A 15,698-nucleotide genomic window follows, 5' to 3' on the forward strand; every position below is an offset into this window, starting at 1 on the left:
GTAAAAGTATGGTAATTGGGGTAAAAAGCACCCCTGCTGCTGGAGCTAAAAGCCACGGTAATTAACATGATAATTAATATTGAAAATATTTATTACAGTAGATTAATCCAGCATTAATCTATAATATTTATTTATTTATTCACTAATTCATTACTATAATATGTAATATATTTACTACATAATATTTAAATATGAATAGAAAACATAACATAAATAATACTTTTTGTATAAAATAAACTGATGCAGAAAACAACAAACACTGATCAGAGGATAGATCAATTACCCCCCAAAGGCAAGTAGAAGTAAAATAAAATAACACAATTCTCAAATAAACACATAAACTGTTATTTCAACTTCAAATTTCAACTTCCTGTTTTGGTAGTAAACATGATAAAAGCTTTGTTAAAGTATTTCATAGGGTCTTTAAAATAACAGTGTACTGTACACACAGCTATCATCGTAAACCAATAGCACTAAATTGTCCTGTTTCATCTTCCTGCTGTCTCATTAGCTCTTCCTGTCTATTCATCTCTCCATTATTGTTGTCCATCCATCAGCCCTCACTGTCCTTCCTCTGTCCTTCTCTGACACATGGTGGAAACAGATCGAGCTCTTTGTTCTGCTTTATCATCACATGTGTCCAATGTAACAGCTTTTAGAGTCATGTTCTCCTTGTTTTCTGAATTCTGATGAGACGCTATAATTTGATCCTAGGACATGGGTTATGTTAGGTTTAGAGGTCGACCGAGCGATCGGCCGATTTTTGGCATTTTTTTATTAATCGCATCGGACGATTGTGCTGCAAATTAGGCCGATTAATATACAGGCGCGTCTGCAAGCAACACGTGATGCTGCCTCGTGTGGCAAGCAGATTGCCATTCCACTGGCACAACGGATAACCCTGTGATATCCCCCTCTGTCTGCTAATTTTTTGAAGAGAGAACTACCTGGTAGAGCTGTGCGATTAATCGAAATCAAATCGCAATCATGATTTGAGACGTTGCGATTTCCTAATCGCAAAGCCTGCGATGTGGACGCGATATTACTCTGATCCAGAGCATATGCACGACTGCCAGCCTTGAGTGACAGTCTTACTAACCAACAGAGTGAGCGCACCTTCTCCCTGATCAGCACTGCTCTAGCCAACTGCGTAAACGCCCACCGTTTAAAAAGGGTCAGATCGAAAGTTAGGCAAATTAAAACTAAAGAAAAAAAAAAAAATATATATATATATATATACTCCGCAAGTCTCTCACGAGCGCATCTGGCAATATGGACGAGGCGCGCAACCTGTGTCCTCTCGCGCCTGGCTCGGTGTTTAAAACGAATGTAAATTAAGTCGAACTGCTTGTTAATTTCACTTGGATGAAATGAAACATTCAGCACATTTTCCACTTGTTCTTAAAATCCCCAAAATACTTAAAAATGAATAAACCAGCCCGTGTAACATGTAAAACTTTAATAATTGACTAAAGAAATACAGTTCTTTATTTATAAAAAATAAACAAATCTTTCCTGTGAAATTCAGTAATTCTGTGAAGTACAGGTGTATCTCAATAAATTAGAATGTCGTGGAAAAGTTCATTTATTTCAGTAATTCAACTCAAATTGTGAATCTCGTGTATTAAATAAATTCAATGCACACCCTGATAGCACACGTACATCTCCGAGACGTCTATTTGATGTCTGCATTTACATCTGCAAGACGTATTTTTTAGGGTGTTTGCTCATCTGCAATACGTCTATAGGACGTTTCCTTTTAGATGTCAAGTAGACGTCTATTAGATGACTTAAAGATGTTTATGATTTAGAATGTATGTAAAACTGACATCTGAAAGACGTCTGCCAGACATTTGTAGACAGCAGATGCTTTCCAGATCAAGAGATCTTTAACAGACATCTTGCAGACGTACGTGTGCTATCTGTGCACAGACTGAATTAGTTTAAGACTTTGGTTCTTTTAATTGTGATGATTTAGTCTCACATTTAACAAAAACCCACCAATCGCAACAAATTAGAATACTTCATAAGACCAATAAAAAAATATTTTTAGTGAATTGCTGGCCTTCTGGAAAGTATGTTCATTTAATGTATATGTACTTGGTAGGAGCTACTTTTGCTTTAATTACTGCCTCAATTCGGCGTGGCATGGAGGTGATCAGATTGTGGCACTGCTGAGGTGGTATGGAAGCCCAGGTTGCTTTGATAGCAGCCTTCAGGTCATCTGCATTGTTGGGTCTGGTGTCTCTCATATTCCTCTTGGCAATACCCCATAGATTCTCTATGGCGTTCAGGTCAGGCAATGAATCTAAAATATATGACTTACAAGAAAAAAATGAACTTTTTCACCACTTTCTAATTTATTGAGATGCACCTGTACATAATAAATAATATTTTGGCATTCAAATACATCGCGAATACGGAAACATTTGATTTTGTGTCGAATGAGAGACCTAACGTTGGTTTCAGTTTCGTTTTAGCCTAAATTAATTCGTTTTGGCTTGTCGTTTATAGCTAGCTTCTTATATTTTTAATTCTTGTTCTTTTCTAAATAGCCTACTGTTAATTGAAAGCATTTGTTGTGGAGTGAGGGGAACTAAAATAGCCTAGCTATGTTTACAGTGTTTATTATAATGTTTGTAAACATTTCACGTCGGCATTAAGCCTATTTCTGAATGAAATAATAAAATGTGACTTATACGTGACTTTTCTCTCTCTCTCTCTCTCTCTCTAAAAAACGCAATTTTTTATATGCACCGCATATTTTAACCATGCAGCAAACCTTTTTAAGTATTTTGATAAATTACTGAAAAAAAATTAACATCCCTGAGATGAAGGGGGAAAAAAAGAAAGAAAATCGGCCAAACATATCGGCCCAAAAAATCGGCATCATATATTGGCCATGGGCTGCCCTGATTGCTAAATATCGGCATCGGCCAGAGAAAAACCCATATTGGTCGACCTCTAGTTAGGTTTCACAATTTACAAAATTGACATTTACAGGTTTTAATCGGTCGGATAAATCCTTCGCTGAAACTCACAGCGGTTACTGAATCAACATCTGCCTCACTTACTGAACTGGAAATTAGCATTAGCAACTGAAACATTGCCCAAATGACAACATGTAGTTAAAGATGCATTCCTTTTATTTTTTAAATAAATGTAACATACAAAAAGCATCTGTATGTGTTATAAAGCGATCTCAGTGTACAAACAATCATTTTGTTTTTATCAATAACTTTACAAAAAAACAAACCTGATCTTCTAATGACTTTTACAACCATTAGATTGTAAAAAAAAAAAAAATCTGTTTGTAAATCCTTGTGAAAAAGAAATGCACGTCTAAAAGAAGGACTACTTACTAATATATACTAAAATATAAGAAAAATTACAATTCTTAAAAATGAAAATTTGCCTACATTTTACTTCCTCTCAGGTCATCCGAGATGTATGTGAGTTTGTTTCTTCATTACATTTGGAGAAATGTAGCATGCCATTACTTGCTCACCAATAGATACACTGCAGTGAATGGGTGCCATCAGAATGAGAGTCCAAACAGCTGATAAAACCAATAATCCAGAAGTAATCCACACCACTCGAGGTCCATCAATTAACAATTAACATCCTATGAAGTGAAAAGCTGTGTGTTTGTAAGAAACAAATTTATTATTAAGAGGTTTAAATTTAAACCATCACTTCTAGCCAAAATTTGAATTCATAATCCATAATAATGCTTCTTCCAGTTAAAAAATCTATTTCCTATTGTCCTCATCAAAAGCCTCAGGCATATTTGTATAGATCTATTTTGGGCTGTTTTGTCTTGTAAATAGTATTTGATCTGTGCATATTTCTCTCCTGATTCAGACAAAACAATCTTTTCACCAGAAGAAGCAATATTATTCATTATAGCCAGAAGCAATCATTTAAAAAATTAAAAGGTCTTAATGATGGATTTGTTAATTGATGGACTGGAGTGGTGTGGATTACTGTGGTGCTTTTATCAGCTGTCTGGACTCTTATTCTGACGGCACCCATTCATTGCCGAGGACCAATTGGTGAACAAGTGATGTAATGTTACAATTTTCCAAATCTGTTTGCTGAAGAAATAATCTCATCTACATCTTGAATGGCCTAAGTGTAATTTTGTTTTGTTTTGTTTGTTGGCCTATTTCTTCTTCTTCAAGTGCAAACTACAATAGATACAATAAATTAATAACATGATGATTTAAAAAATATGTTAAAGCTAAAATTTTAATTGGTCATTATTACAAAGTGCATGTCTTAAAATTGCACTTAAGAGTGTTAAAAACAGTCATGAAAGCATTTCTTTAAGTGTACTTTTATTTAATTAATATTATATTATCTGCAAGTACAGCTTTAAAAAAAAAAATACTTTTAGATTTAAAGTATACTATAAGTGCCCCAAAACAATATAAACCTCTCTGATTATCCATTAAATCAATTATGCTACAAAAAAAAAACATTAAATACATGAAGCTTTTGAATCCCAGGAGCTGATGGTCTCACATCACACCCAGCTTCATATCTGAAGCAAATATTTGATAGAGAGAAATGAGAGTAAGAGATCTTCCAAAAAATGAAACCTCAGCCTTTCAGACTTGTGACAAAACTCATGAGCCAGCAAGAGAGGAGAAAGGGAATCAGAGGACTGAGAATGAATAAATAAAAAATTTATCTTCCATCCATCTCTCTCCCCGCTGCCTTTCCTCATCCAACCCATTTGTTCTCTATGGAGGGAGCAGCTTGATATAATTCAGAATAAAGACACTTACCCTCTGTTTGTGACGACAGCCTTCTTCAAGTGAATGTAGCCGGCTGGGAAGATCCCCTGCGAAACAAAAGGGAAGAACATTACATTTCTGCTTCTGCGACTGTAAGCCTCCATGAAGAGAGCGAGCGAGCGAACGCATCTCGGGGAATGTGAGCGAGCAGAGGACGATTCCAGTGGCCCTGCTGGACGCAGATCATGTCATAATCTTTGCTTGTTGTGCTCACATTGCTCGAGGCTGAATTCCTCGACTAGACGTGTCAAAGCCCAAGAAGTCCCTCTGGAGAAGAGAAGTTGTTTTTTTACTTAGACTGCTCATACTTGATCAGCATCGAGAGTGTAGTGGAAATAAGGACAGCTACATATTAACAATCAGGTCTTAGAGATCGTTCTGTGAAAAATAATTTACCAAAAATAATGACCTATCCATGCATCATTATAAATCTATGACTTTCTTTCCTCTGATAAAAACAAAGGAATCAATGTTAAAAAGTGTTTTGTTGTTGGTTTTTTCATGTTTTGAATGAAATTCAAAGTGTTCCAATGTTGTTTTGAACCCCAATGACTTTGAACCTAAATGTTTTGTTTCTTATGTTTGCTTATGTATGTTTACTTTTTTTTAAAGTTGTTGTTGGGATTAGGATTTGTTTCATGTTTTGTTTTACTTTGCTGGTCAATATTTCCATGTTGTTTTGAACTCCAGTGACTCTTATTATATATATAAAAACATTTTTTAAACATTTTTTTCAAAATATTTTCTTTTGTGATTTGCAGAAAAATGAAAGATATAAATAAGTAGTTATAAAAATAGTCATACAAATAAATAAACTGATTTTTGGTTGTTAATGTATTTCGTGTTGTGTTTTTTATTTTCTTCATCTACACAGTGAGATTCAATGTCTTGTTTTGAACCCCAATGACTTTCTTTATATGAACAAAAACATTTTTAAACATTTGTACAAATAAATAAAAGTTTCTTTACCGTAAATCACAAATGTGCAAAATGTACTTACTGTTAAAATAATGACCTTTTGCCCATAAAAAGACATCCCTTTCTCCTAATATTTCTAAGGTCAATTAAAAATAGAAAGACAATTTGTGCACACCAAAAGCAAATTTAACTATTCACACAAGTAGATTACAAAGTCAATGCAAAAACACAAATAAACACAAATTCACGCCGGGCGATGTGAATGACACGAATTGGGTGACAAAATTGCCACGAATGCGTGATGTTTGCCTCAATAATTTCATCTGTGCAATTTGAAAATGTTTAACTTTAGCAAAAAAAATAGCATGACACATTGTCACACAAGCCAGTCAGTGAAGAGCTTACTGACACATCCAGTTTGACATGTCCGGTTGTATCAGAAAATGGAGGAGAGCATTGTGCAATGTTTTTATTCGAGTGAGTGACACGAAAAACATCCCATGACTCAACTAGAGCAATAACGTGATGTAAATATCCGATTCGCTTTTGGTGTCCATGCACCATTAGTTAATGTTGTTACGTCCCTCTCACGCTACACATCATGTTCTCACGCAGTGAAAAATAAATAAATAAAAAAACAGCTTTCAAATTTTGTAATTTTTTAGGACATTCAAACAATAAATACCATTTTGTGGCTCTTTAATGTGTTGTGACAGATCGCTTCCTCTATACTAGTTATAACATGGAATAAACATGAATGAACATCAGATGGTATCTTTTTTCAACCTTGGAAAGACATCAATACACTATTTTTCAAGTTCAAGTACACCGACGTTAATCTACTCTCCTGTTCTGTTTGTTTGTTGGATAAAGTGGCAAATTCAGTATTATGATTGGTCAGATCACCTGCCAATCAAACTCCCAGTGAATGGTCAATTATTCACATTTAGTACAAGCTAAGAATCAATGTGAATTGAATTTGATGAGAAATATTTAAGTTCACATTGAAATTGATTTTTGATAGTAAATTGTGGTATATTTTGGTATAAATCTGAGCACATTTTGCGACATGAAAATCTGTTGATCAGCAGACTTGAGAAATTGTCTTTTTACCATTGTCTCAGGACAAAGTCTACGAAGCAAGAGACTTCAGAAAAAAATGTCTCCATTTGCTTTTTATTTATTATCATTGCCATCTAGTAGAAACATCTCAGATATACTGTACACACTGAGACATCGATCTCACTTGTGATTTGAGTTTTACCCCTTGAACTCCATGAACTACATTAACTGTCTGCCTTAAACTACATTAACTTGATGACTGAACTTAACACATCCTTGATTCTTGACCAGAAAGCTAGTCACTCTTCACACCCTCTCAGTCAATAACTGCAATTGAGAAGAACACTTTCAAATCTCAAAAGCAATTTATTTCATTTCAGTCAAACGGTGCAAAGCTCTCAACTATAAAAGAGATCAATCGGAGGGATTTATGGCATCTAAAAAACTTAATTAATCACACAAGTGGTTTTAGAAGAATGAAGCAGAGTTTAGAACAAAGCACACTTCATTGTTTCAGATCATCAAACTAATTTAAATATTAATCAAAGATAACAAGTAAACACAACATGCAGTTTATAAATTAAGTTTTTTATTATGAAGGGAAAACAAAATCCAAACCCACATGGCCCCGTGTGAAAAAGTGCTTGCCCCCTAAACCTAATAACTGGTTGGGCCACCCTTAGCAGCAACAACTGCAATCAAGCGTTTGCGATAACTTGCAATGAGTCTGTTACAGCGCTGTGGAGGAACTTTGGCCCACTCATCTTGGCAGAATTGTTGTAATTCAGCCACATTGGAGGGTTTTCGAGCATGAACCGCCTTTTTAAGGTCATGCCACAGCATCTCAATAGGATTAAGGTCAGGACTTTGACTAGGCCACTCCAAAGTCTTCATTTTGTTTTTCTTCAGCCATTCAGAGGTAGATTTGCTGGTGTGTTTTGGATCATTGTCCTGCTGCAGAACCCAAGTTCGCTTCAGCTTGAGGTCACGAACAGATGGCCGGACATTGTCCTTCAGGATTTTTTGGTAGACAGCTGAATTCATGGTTCCATTTATCACAGCAAGTCTTCCAGGTCCTGAAGCAGCAAAACAGCCCCAGACCACCACACTACCACCACCATATTTTACTGCTGGTATGCTGTGTTACTTTTATGCCAGATGTAATGGGACACACACCTTCCAAAAAGTTAAACTTTTGTCTCGTCAGTCAACAGAGTATTTTCCCAAAAGTCTTGGAGATCATCAAGATGTTTTCTGGCAAAACTGAGATGAGCCTTTATGTTCTTTTTGCTCAGCAGCGGTTTTCGTCTTGGAACTCTGCCATGCAGGCCATTTTTGCCCAGTCTCTTTCTTATGGTGGAGTCATGAACACTTACCTTAACTGAGGCAAGTGAGGCCTGCAGTTCTTTAGATGTTGTTGTGGGGTCTTTTGTGACCTCTTGGATGAGTCGTCGCTGCGCTCTTGGGGTAATTTTGGTCGTCCGCTCCTGGGAAGGTTCACCACTGTTCCATGTTTTTTGCCATTTGTGGGTAATGGCTCTCACTGTGGTTTGCTGGAGCCCCAAAGCTTTAGAAATGGCTTTATAACCTTTTCCAGACTGATAGATCTCAATTACTTTCTTTCTCATTTGTTCCTGAATTTCTTTGGATCTCAACATGATGTGTAGCTTTTGAGGATCTTTTGGTCTACTTCACTTTGTCAGGCAGGTCCTATTTAAGTGATTTCACTTTAATTAAATAGACACTTTTTCACACAGGGCCATGTGGGTTTGGATTTTGTTTTCCCTTCATAATAAAAAAAACTTAATTTAAAAACTGCATGTTGTGTTTACTTGTGTTATCTTTGATTAATATTTAAATTTGTTTGATGATCTGAAACATTAAAGTGTGACAAACATGCAAAAAAATAAAAAATCAGGAAGGGGGCCTTATATATATACTTTTTTAATGTATACTAAATATATATATATATTTTTTTTTTCATAAAATTAATTTTAAATAAATATAATATATCTTAAAATCTTTTATCTTAATGCCAAAAAAACATACTTTGTAAATCAAAACAGGACACAGAGACTTAACCAAAAATAATAATAAAAACAACAACTTGAAGACGACTCTTTGGTCTGAGCAATAATTCAAAATGAAGGCGTGGTGTGTGGCATTTCCAGACTGCGTATGAATCACACGCTGATCCACAGAAAGACTCTAGCATTGTCATTCTGTCCGTACTCAGCATCCATTTTGGAGGAGTATAATAAAGCCACTCTATATGAGCTGAACTGAGAGGAGATGTTATTGTAGGCCTGAGGCAGCACAGATGTGCTTGTGTGTGTGTGTGTGTGTGTGTACTCATCATCTCCATCTGGTGAAACTCATGCTATCAGTATGTGTGTGTGTGTGCCTGAAGCATACAGCTTATTTTATTATTTTTATCCTAAGCATCAGATCTGAGTGATGGAAATAAAGTAGCATGTGTCATGAAATATGACAGGACAGGACAGCAAGTCAGCAAGAAACACTTTAAAGGACAGCGATAAAACTTGATTTGAAATATAGTTAAATTACACACACACACACACACAATAATATAATATAAAAGGAAATAAAATACTACTTGTAAAAGAACTTAAGACATTTTAAATCTTTCTTTTATTTTTTCACCCATTTTTTTTAAATTCCTTCATTCATTCATTTTAATCTGACTTTAATCTCTCAGAATGGTTAAACTGTGGGTCATTTTATTGGCTGAACCACTAGCTTAAGTTGGTCAGCAATGTTTAGTGTAGAAACTTCTTAAGCTGTTATTACTGTCTCATAGTTAAAAAAAGATGTAAGGACTTCCTAAACTTCAGTCATGTACAACTAATAGGCTTTAAATCTGTCAGACTGATGTGGATCAGGGTATTAAAGAAACAGTCAAATTCTGCATTTCATCCGAAGTCGGATTATCTAACTTGATATCTCAAACTTTTTGACTTTTTTCTCTGTTGCCCAACACTCAAAAGATGAAAAAAAAAAAAAAAAAAAAACAACAACCCCCCCCCAAAAAAAAAAACAGCATGACAAACAAACTGTAGAGGCTTCTGTTCTGTTCTAAAGCTAGCACCCGCATCCAAACCAGTAAGCCACGGGAATAAACCTCTGGCATGGACATTACTAGCTCCACATAAATAAAGAAATTGTTTTACATTAATTAATATTACAGTCATGCCGAACTGAAGATTTCTCTTGATATCTCCTGATAGTTGAACGACTTACAGGAACAAAATCAGTCACATTTAATATAACTCTAAATAAACAAACATTTCGGAAGTTTATGAAATGCACTTTGAAGTTTTTCACCAAATCTTCAAAGCAAGACTTATCTTTCAATCATTAAACACAGATTTTTGAATGAAATGAAGAATGAAAGTATAAAACAACAACACTCACCACAAAAATGTGGTTGTAACACAAACTAGCACACAAACTAGCCAGTTAACTAAAGTTAACTAAAGTTAGTTAGCTAGCCACTAACTAAAAGAAAATGTACTTGAGAAGCAAAATTTTGTAAAATAATAACACTCGCTTTCATGCAATATGTGACCCTGGACCACAAAACTAGTCATAAGGGTCAATTTTTCGAAACCCGAAAGCTGAGTAAATAAGCTTTCCATTGATGTATGGTTTGTTATGATAGGACAATATTTTGCTGAGATACAACTATTTGAAAATCTGGAATCTGAGGGTGCAAAAAAATCTAAATATTGAGAAAATCGCCTTTAAAGCTTTCCAAATGAAGTTTTTAGCAATGCATATTATTAATCAAAAATTAAGTTTTGATATATTTACAGTAGGAAATTTACAAAATATCTTCATGGAACATGATCTTTCATTAATATCCTAATGATTTTTGGCATAAAAGAAAAATCAATAATTTTGACCCATACAATGTATTTTTGGCTATTGCTACAAATATACCCCAGCGACTTAAAGGGTCATGAAACCCTAAAACACATTTTTTTGAGATGTTAAAGGGTTAGTTCACCCCAAAATGAAAATTCTGTCATTAATTACTCACCCTCATGTCGTTCCAAGCCCGTAAGACTTTCGTTCATCTTCGGAACACAAAATAAGATGTTTTTGATGAAATCGGAGAGCTCTCTGACCCTCCATAGACAGCAACACAACTGAAATGTTCCCAGGTCCAGAAACGTATTAAATACATCGGTAAAACAGTCCATGTGAAATCAGTGGCTCAACTTCAATTTTGTGACGTTACGAGAATACTATTTTTGCGCAAAGAAAACAAAAATCACAATGTACTCAATCTTCTCCCCCGAGTTACGTCTTCTGCCATTTTGGAGAGTACCTCAGAACGTATTTGATGTGATCAGCATTGTTTACGTTCAGGGGGAAAGCGCGCGCATGAACGTAATCTGCGTATTAAGCGTAGGGGAGTAAATTATGTTATTTTTGTTTTCTTTGCGCAAAAAAGGTTTTCTCGTAGCGTTGCAAAACTGAAGGTGAGCCACTGATGTCACATGGACAGTTTTACCAATGTATTTACTACGTTTCTGGACCTGGGAACATTTCAGTTGCGTTGCTGTCTATGGAGGGTCAGAGAGGTCTTCGATGTCATCAAAAACATCTTAATTTGTGTTCCGAAGATGAACAGGCTGATGAAAGTCTTACGGGCTTGGAACGACATGAGGGTGAGTAATTAATGACAGAATTTTCATTTTGGGCTGAACTAACCCTTTAGCATATAAGAACAGGTTGCACATCAGTGAAAACAACAATAGCACTGATTAGGTCAATTATTAAGGAAAAAGTGCTTATTTTTTCTTTTTTTGGAGCAATTTTGTTCTTCCGGTTCAAAAAGAAAAGTTGAACCTACGTCACGAAAAGTGATGTATATGCATTAATCTGGAGTGGTGATTGGCTGCCGTGGCTAATGAGTACGTGTGTATCAGTTTCCCGAGCTATTCTCAGTATTATTCATGAGAATTAACTCTTACCATTCAATCACTGCGCTGTATATGTATATGTCGGAGAATTCAAATCTCATGAAAGAGCTTTGCGCTGTCAGTTCATTTCTGTGAACATGACCACAACAATATTTAATATGACAACACGTGGATCTCGGAATGAGAGGGCAGTTTCTGCGTGGAACGCAGCGATGGGTTTAATAACACTCACTGAGCAGATCATAGTTCATATCCGGAGCAAGCATGTATCAAGTGTTTGTGAGTATATTTCATATTCTTTCGTGCTCCAAACATGAATCAGCACCGTGCTCGCGCACATATCATGTCTTCTTCAAATGAAATATGTGCGAATAAGGGCACTGATACAGCGATGACGCGACGGATTATGTGCAAATAATGATATAGACCAAAATTACAAAGAAGAGTAAACAAAAAGTAACTATGCCTGTTACATGTGCATGTATTTTTATTATTGTTTGTCTGCCCTCTAAGGGGCTGGAAACCTGTGTTACCTATGTTTGTGATTTAACAGATTTTCTACAGCTGTGGACCATTAGCACATGCTGAAAAGAAGCCATGCAGCTGCATTTGAGCAGCGGGACTTGAGCGGCCGTCCAGATGTGGAGATGCACTCTCCTTTCTACTTTTGTTCTCCTGACTATTTCCACCCTTTCGTGGTTCATATTTTGCAGAATCTTTTATAAATTTCCCTATTAGACCGAGCCTTTGTGTTATCCCTCTTTTGTGTTATGGCATTGGCTGTGACAATGCCTTTATTCTTTCTGTTTTAAATATATTTTAATATTCATCTGTCTGTATAATGAGTGTGCTGTAGGTCTGTGCTTTATTGGTTGTTTTCTGCCCTCATTCCACCCTCTACACTCCCATTTTCCACAGTTTTACACGCCCATTTCTGGAGTCTTTTTCAGATCTAAGGTGTGAAAGACCAGTGCTGAAACAGGGGGATTTCATGACCCTTTAAGACTGGTTTTGTGGTCCAGGGTCATGTATTTGCTTGCAGTGGGAGGGGCATTCTTACTCAAGCAAGCATCTGATTGGACAATAATCTGTGTACTGCAGGATGACTCATCGATATTTTTCGTTTGTTTCTCAGAGCAGTGACACTGTCAATTTTTTTCAAGTGCTAAAAATAATTATTTAAATGTACACTAGCGTATACATTAGCATCAAAGCTAATGTTTTGATGGTTAAATGCTTGTGACAAAAAATAAAAAGTACTTTTAACAATTAAGTGTCAACTGAATATTTTCGACACATGCATGTTACTTGAAATAAGTAACTTTTTAAAAATCCATTTGCATGTATATATGTAATTTCATAATTATGTCTATTGTCTTTAAAATATAATAAAAATGTACTGCCAAATGTACTGATTTATGGTCAGCTAAAATATACTTGTAATATACTTATAATATAATTTGTATTGGAATTTCTATGTCTTGTATTTAAATATATTTGTAATTACCCATTTGTAATAATGAAGTTGTACTTTAGTACATTTAACATACTCATAATATTCTAATTAATAATAAACACAGTACAGCTACATTGTAATGAAGTACTTTAAATGTGCTTTAGTATGTTAGTCAAAATAAGTGCACTTCTTTAAATAATTACTTAAAATGCACTTAAAAAGTTAAAAAAAATAATAATAATAATTTGACGATTACAAACTTTTTAAGTACACTTAATTGGCCTTTTATTTTATTAATACTATATTATATTCAAGTAGTTTTTAAAAATACATACTTTTAAAGTTTTCCTCAAATTTTCTCAAAATGGCTGCCTAGTTGTATTATTACTTATAGCATAGGCTCTTGATTTGTCGTCTAAAGCCCAAAGTATATTATGTTTTTTGTAAGTGTATGCTAGTGTATGCGTACTGTTGAACGCGCAGCCTTTCAAAGTATACTCCATTTGATAGCATGCATAAACGCTAGAAAGTTTCCTCTTTGTCCATTGCCTGTGCTATTTTTCTCCAGAAGTTATGGCCGATGAAATATCTTTACACTCTTTTAAACTAAAGTTGTGGCTCTCTCATAACTATGAAGGTAAATTTGGTGCAAAACAGCTGAGCGTCCGTGACAGCAGAATTTGTAGTTGTAGAGAATAGCCACACGTGTATCAGTAAATTTGAAGCCACAGACAAAAGTTGCAAACTTGTAGATGTTTTTCTCTCTCCCACAAACACAACACAATAGTTACACCTTCTCGGATCCTTCATTGCAGAGACACAAATCCTATTCTACGAATCACAAATCAAGAAACTCGTACTCTCACATGTTTTGCTGCTATTGCTGCAGTGAATATGGTGCAAAACACATTCACACACCTGCATCAAAAATGTGAAGTCACGGACGAAATTTTGTACATCCACAGATCAGTATCTGAATTCTTGCAATGAGATTTGCACACTTGTAGAATGTTTTCTTACATATATATTTTTTTTTCCTCAGATGCTTTTTCGAGCACAAACACACAACGACAACGGCTTGAATCTGCTGCTACGAGTCTTAACGCTGTTTTTCACCTGCAAATGACTAGTTTCGCGCTCTCTCCCTTTTGTACCACATATCTGTGTGATAAATGGAGCAAAAGTGATTTGTGCATCTGTAGAGGCACTCTTCAGAGATCAGAGGATTTCAGCCAATCAGAAGAGCTACACTGTATCCGGTTCTTGTTATTTTTTTATAGTTGTTCATGTTTTTATGTTCAAGTTTGTGGATCGTATCGTCTGCAACGTCTAGGGTGTGTTTTGGAGCCATCATTACGGTGATTACATCAGCTGATAAGGTAAGTTATAACATCAGTTTACCGAATTAATCAGGGAAGCAGAATAATTCTACACTGCCTTTTTATCTCAGGTTATGTCAGACGTTACATAACAGCGATCTAACGTGAAAATAGTAAAGAAAAATGAGTTAAGACACACCGCTGTTGTGTACATGTTTTGTATTTTATTTTCAGGTTTTAGTCTATTGGTAATGTCACCTGCAACAGAGGTGTAATAGAGTCTTTTCTTGTGATTGAATCATAGAGGTGTTAACAACAGGTGAGTAAGCTGCCATCAACTATATTAGCCGAATTAGCCACTGGCTGCTGCTCACTAACCCACAGGTTGTATAGGAACAGACTAGCAATATATAGGAAGTTTGGCTAACAAATATTATGAATGTTGTTTATTTTAATATAACCTGTAAGATCTGTTATTGTATGGTAGTTTTTTCTCTGACCATAAACTACAATAACACTGACAGGATTGTGACTCTGTTACAGGAGATTGCTCCAAGCACAAACAGGGATGCTGACTATGAGGGGCAGAATCATCAAATGGCCAGCTGTCAATTTTATTTAAATTAGGTAACTCAAAATACTTGAATATATTTAATATATATTTGAATTTACATTATATTTACATTCCTGCATTTGCCAGATGCTTTAATCCAAAGCAACTTGTGCTGCATTATGTACGCATTTTATTGAGTTAAGTTACCCAAACAGTATTTTCAATTACTGCTTTTTTATTATTATTATTTTCTAGTTTGTGCTCTGGATCATATCATCTACAATACATTCCAGTTGGAGGCTTCTTTTGTGATAGCCAATCATAACAGGGATAACATCAACTGGTAAGTTAGCCAAATTAAACTAGTTAAAGGTTTTTTGTTTGTTTGTTTTTAAATGGTTATCCATTCCCTGGGAATCAACCCCATTATTTCAGCATTATAACACTAAGCTCTCAATGTCAAATGCAGAAACATTAATACATGCGTTCATGACCTCGAGGCTAGATTATTGTAATGCTTTATTGGGTGGTTGCTCTGCACGTTTAATAAACAAACTCCAGCTGGTTCAAAATGCAGCAGCTAGAGTTCTTACTAGAACCAGGAAGTATGACCACATTAGCCCGGTTCTGTCAACA

At 35.3% G+C, this 15,698-nt stretch overlaps 1 protein-coding gene across 1 annotated transcript in view; it reads right to left on the reverse strand.

Moving 5' to 3' along the window:
- Nucleotides 1-15,698, reverse strand: part of LOC306875218 (dedicator of cytokinesis protein 3-like) — a gene marked incomplete at its 3' end in the record, with an annotated part of 249,864 nt that overhangs the window by 146,426 nt on the left and 87,740 nt on the right. Inside the window, exon 4 of the mRNA XM_079425684.1 lies at nt 4,794-4,849. Coding sequence (XP_079281810.1) covers nt 4,794-4,849 — 56 coding nt within the window. The remainder of the gene's footprint in view (nt 1-4,793; nt 4,850-15,698) is intronic.

The sequence above is a fragment of the Barbus barbus genome (assembly GCF_936440315.1).
Source record: "Barbus barbus genome assembly, chromosome: 9".
NCBI classification, from domain to species: domain Eukaryota; kingdom Metazoa; phylum Chordata; class Actinopteri; order Cypriniformes; family Cyprinidae; genus Barbus; species Barbus barbus.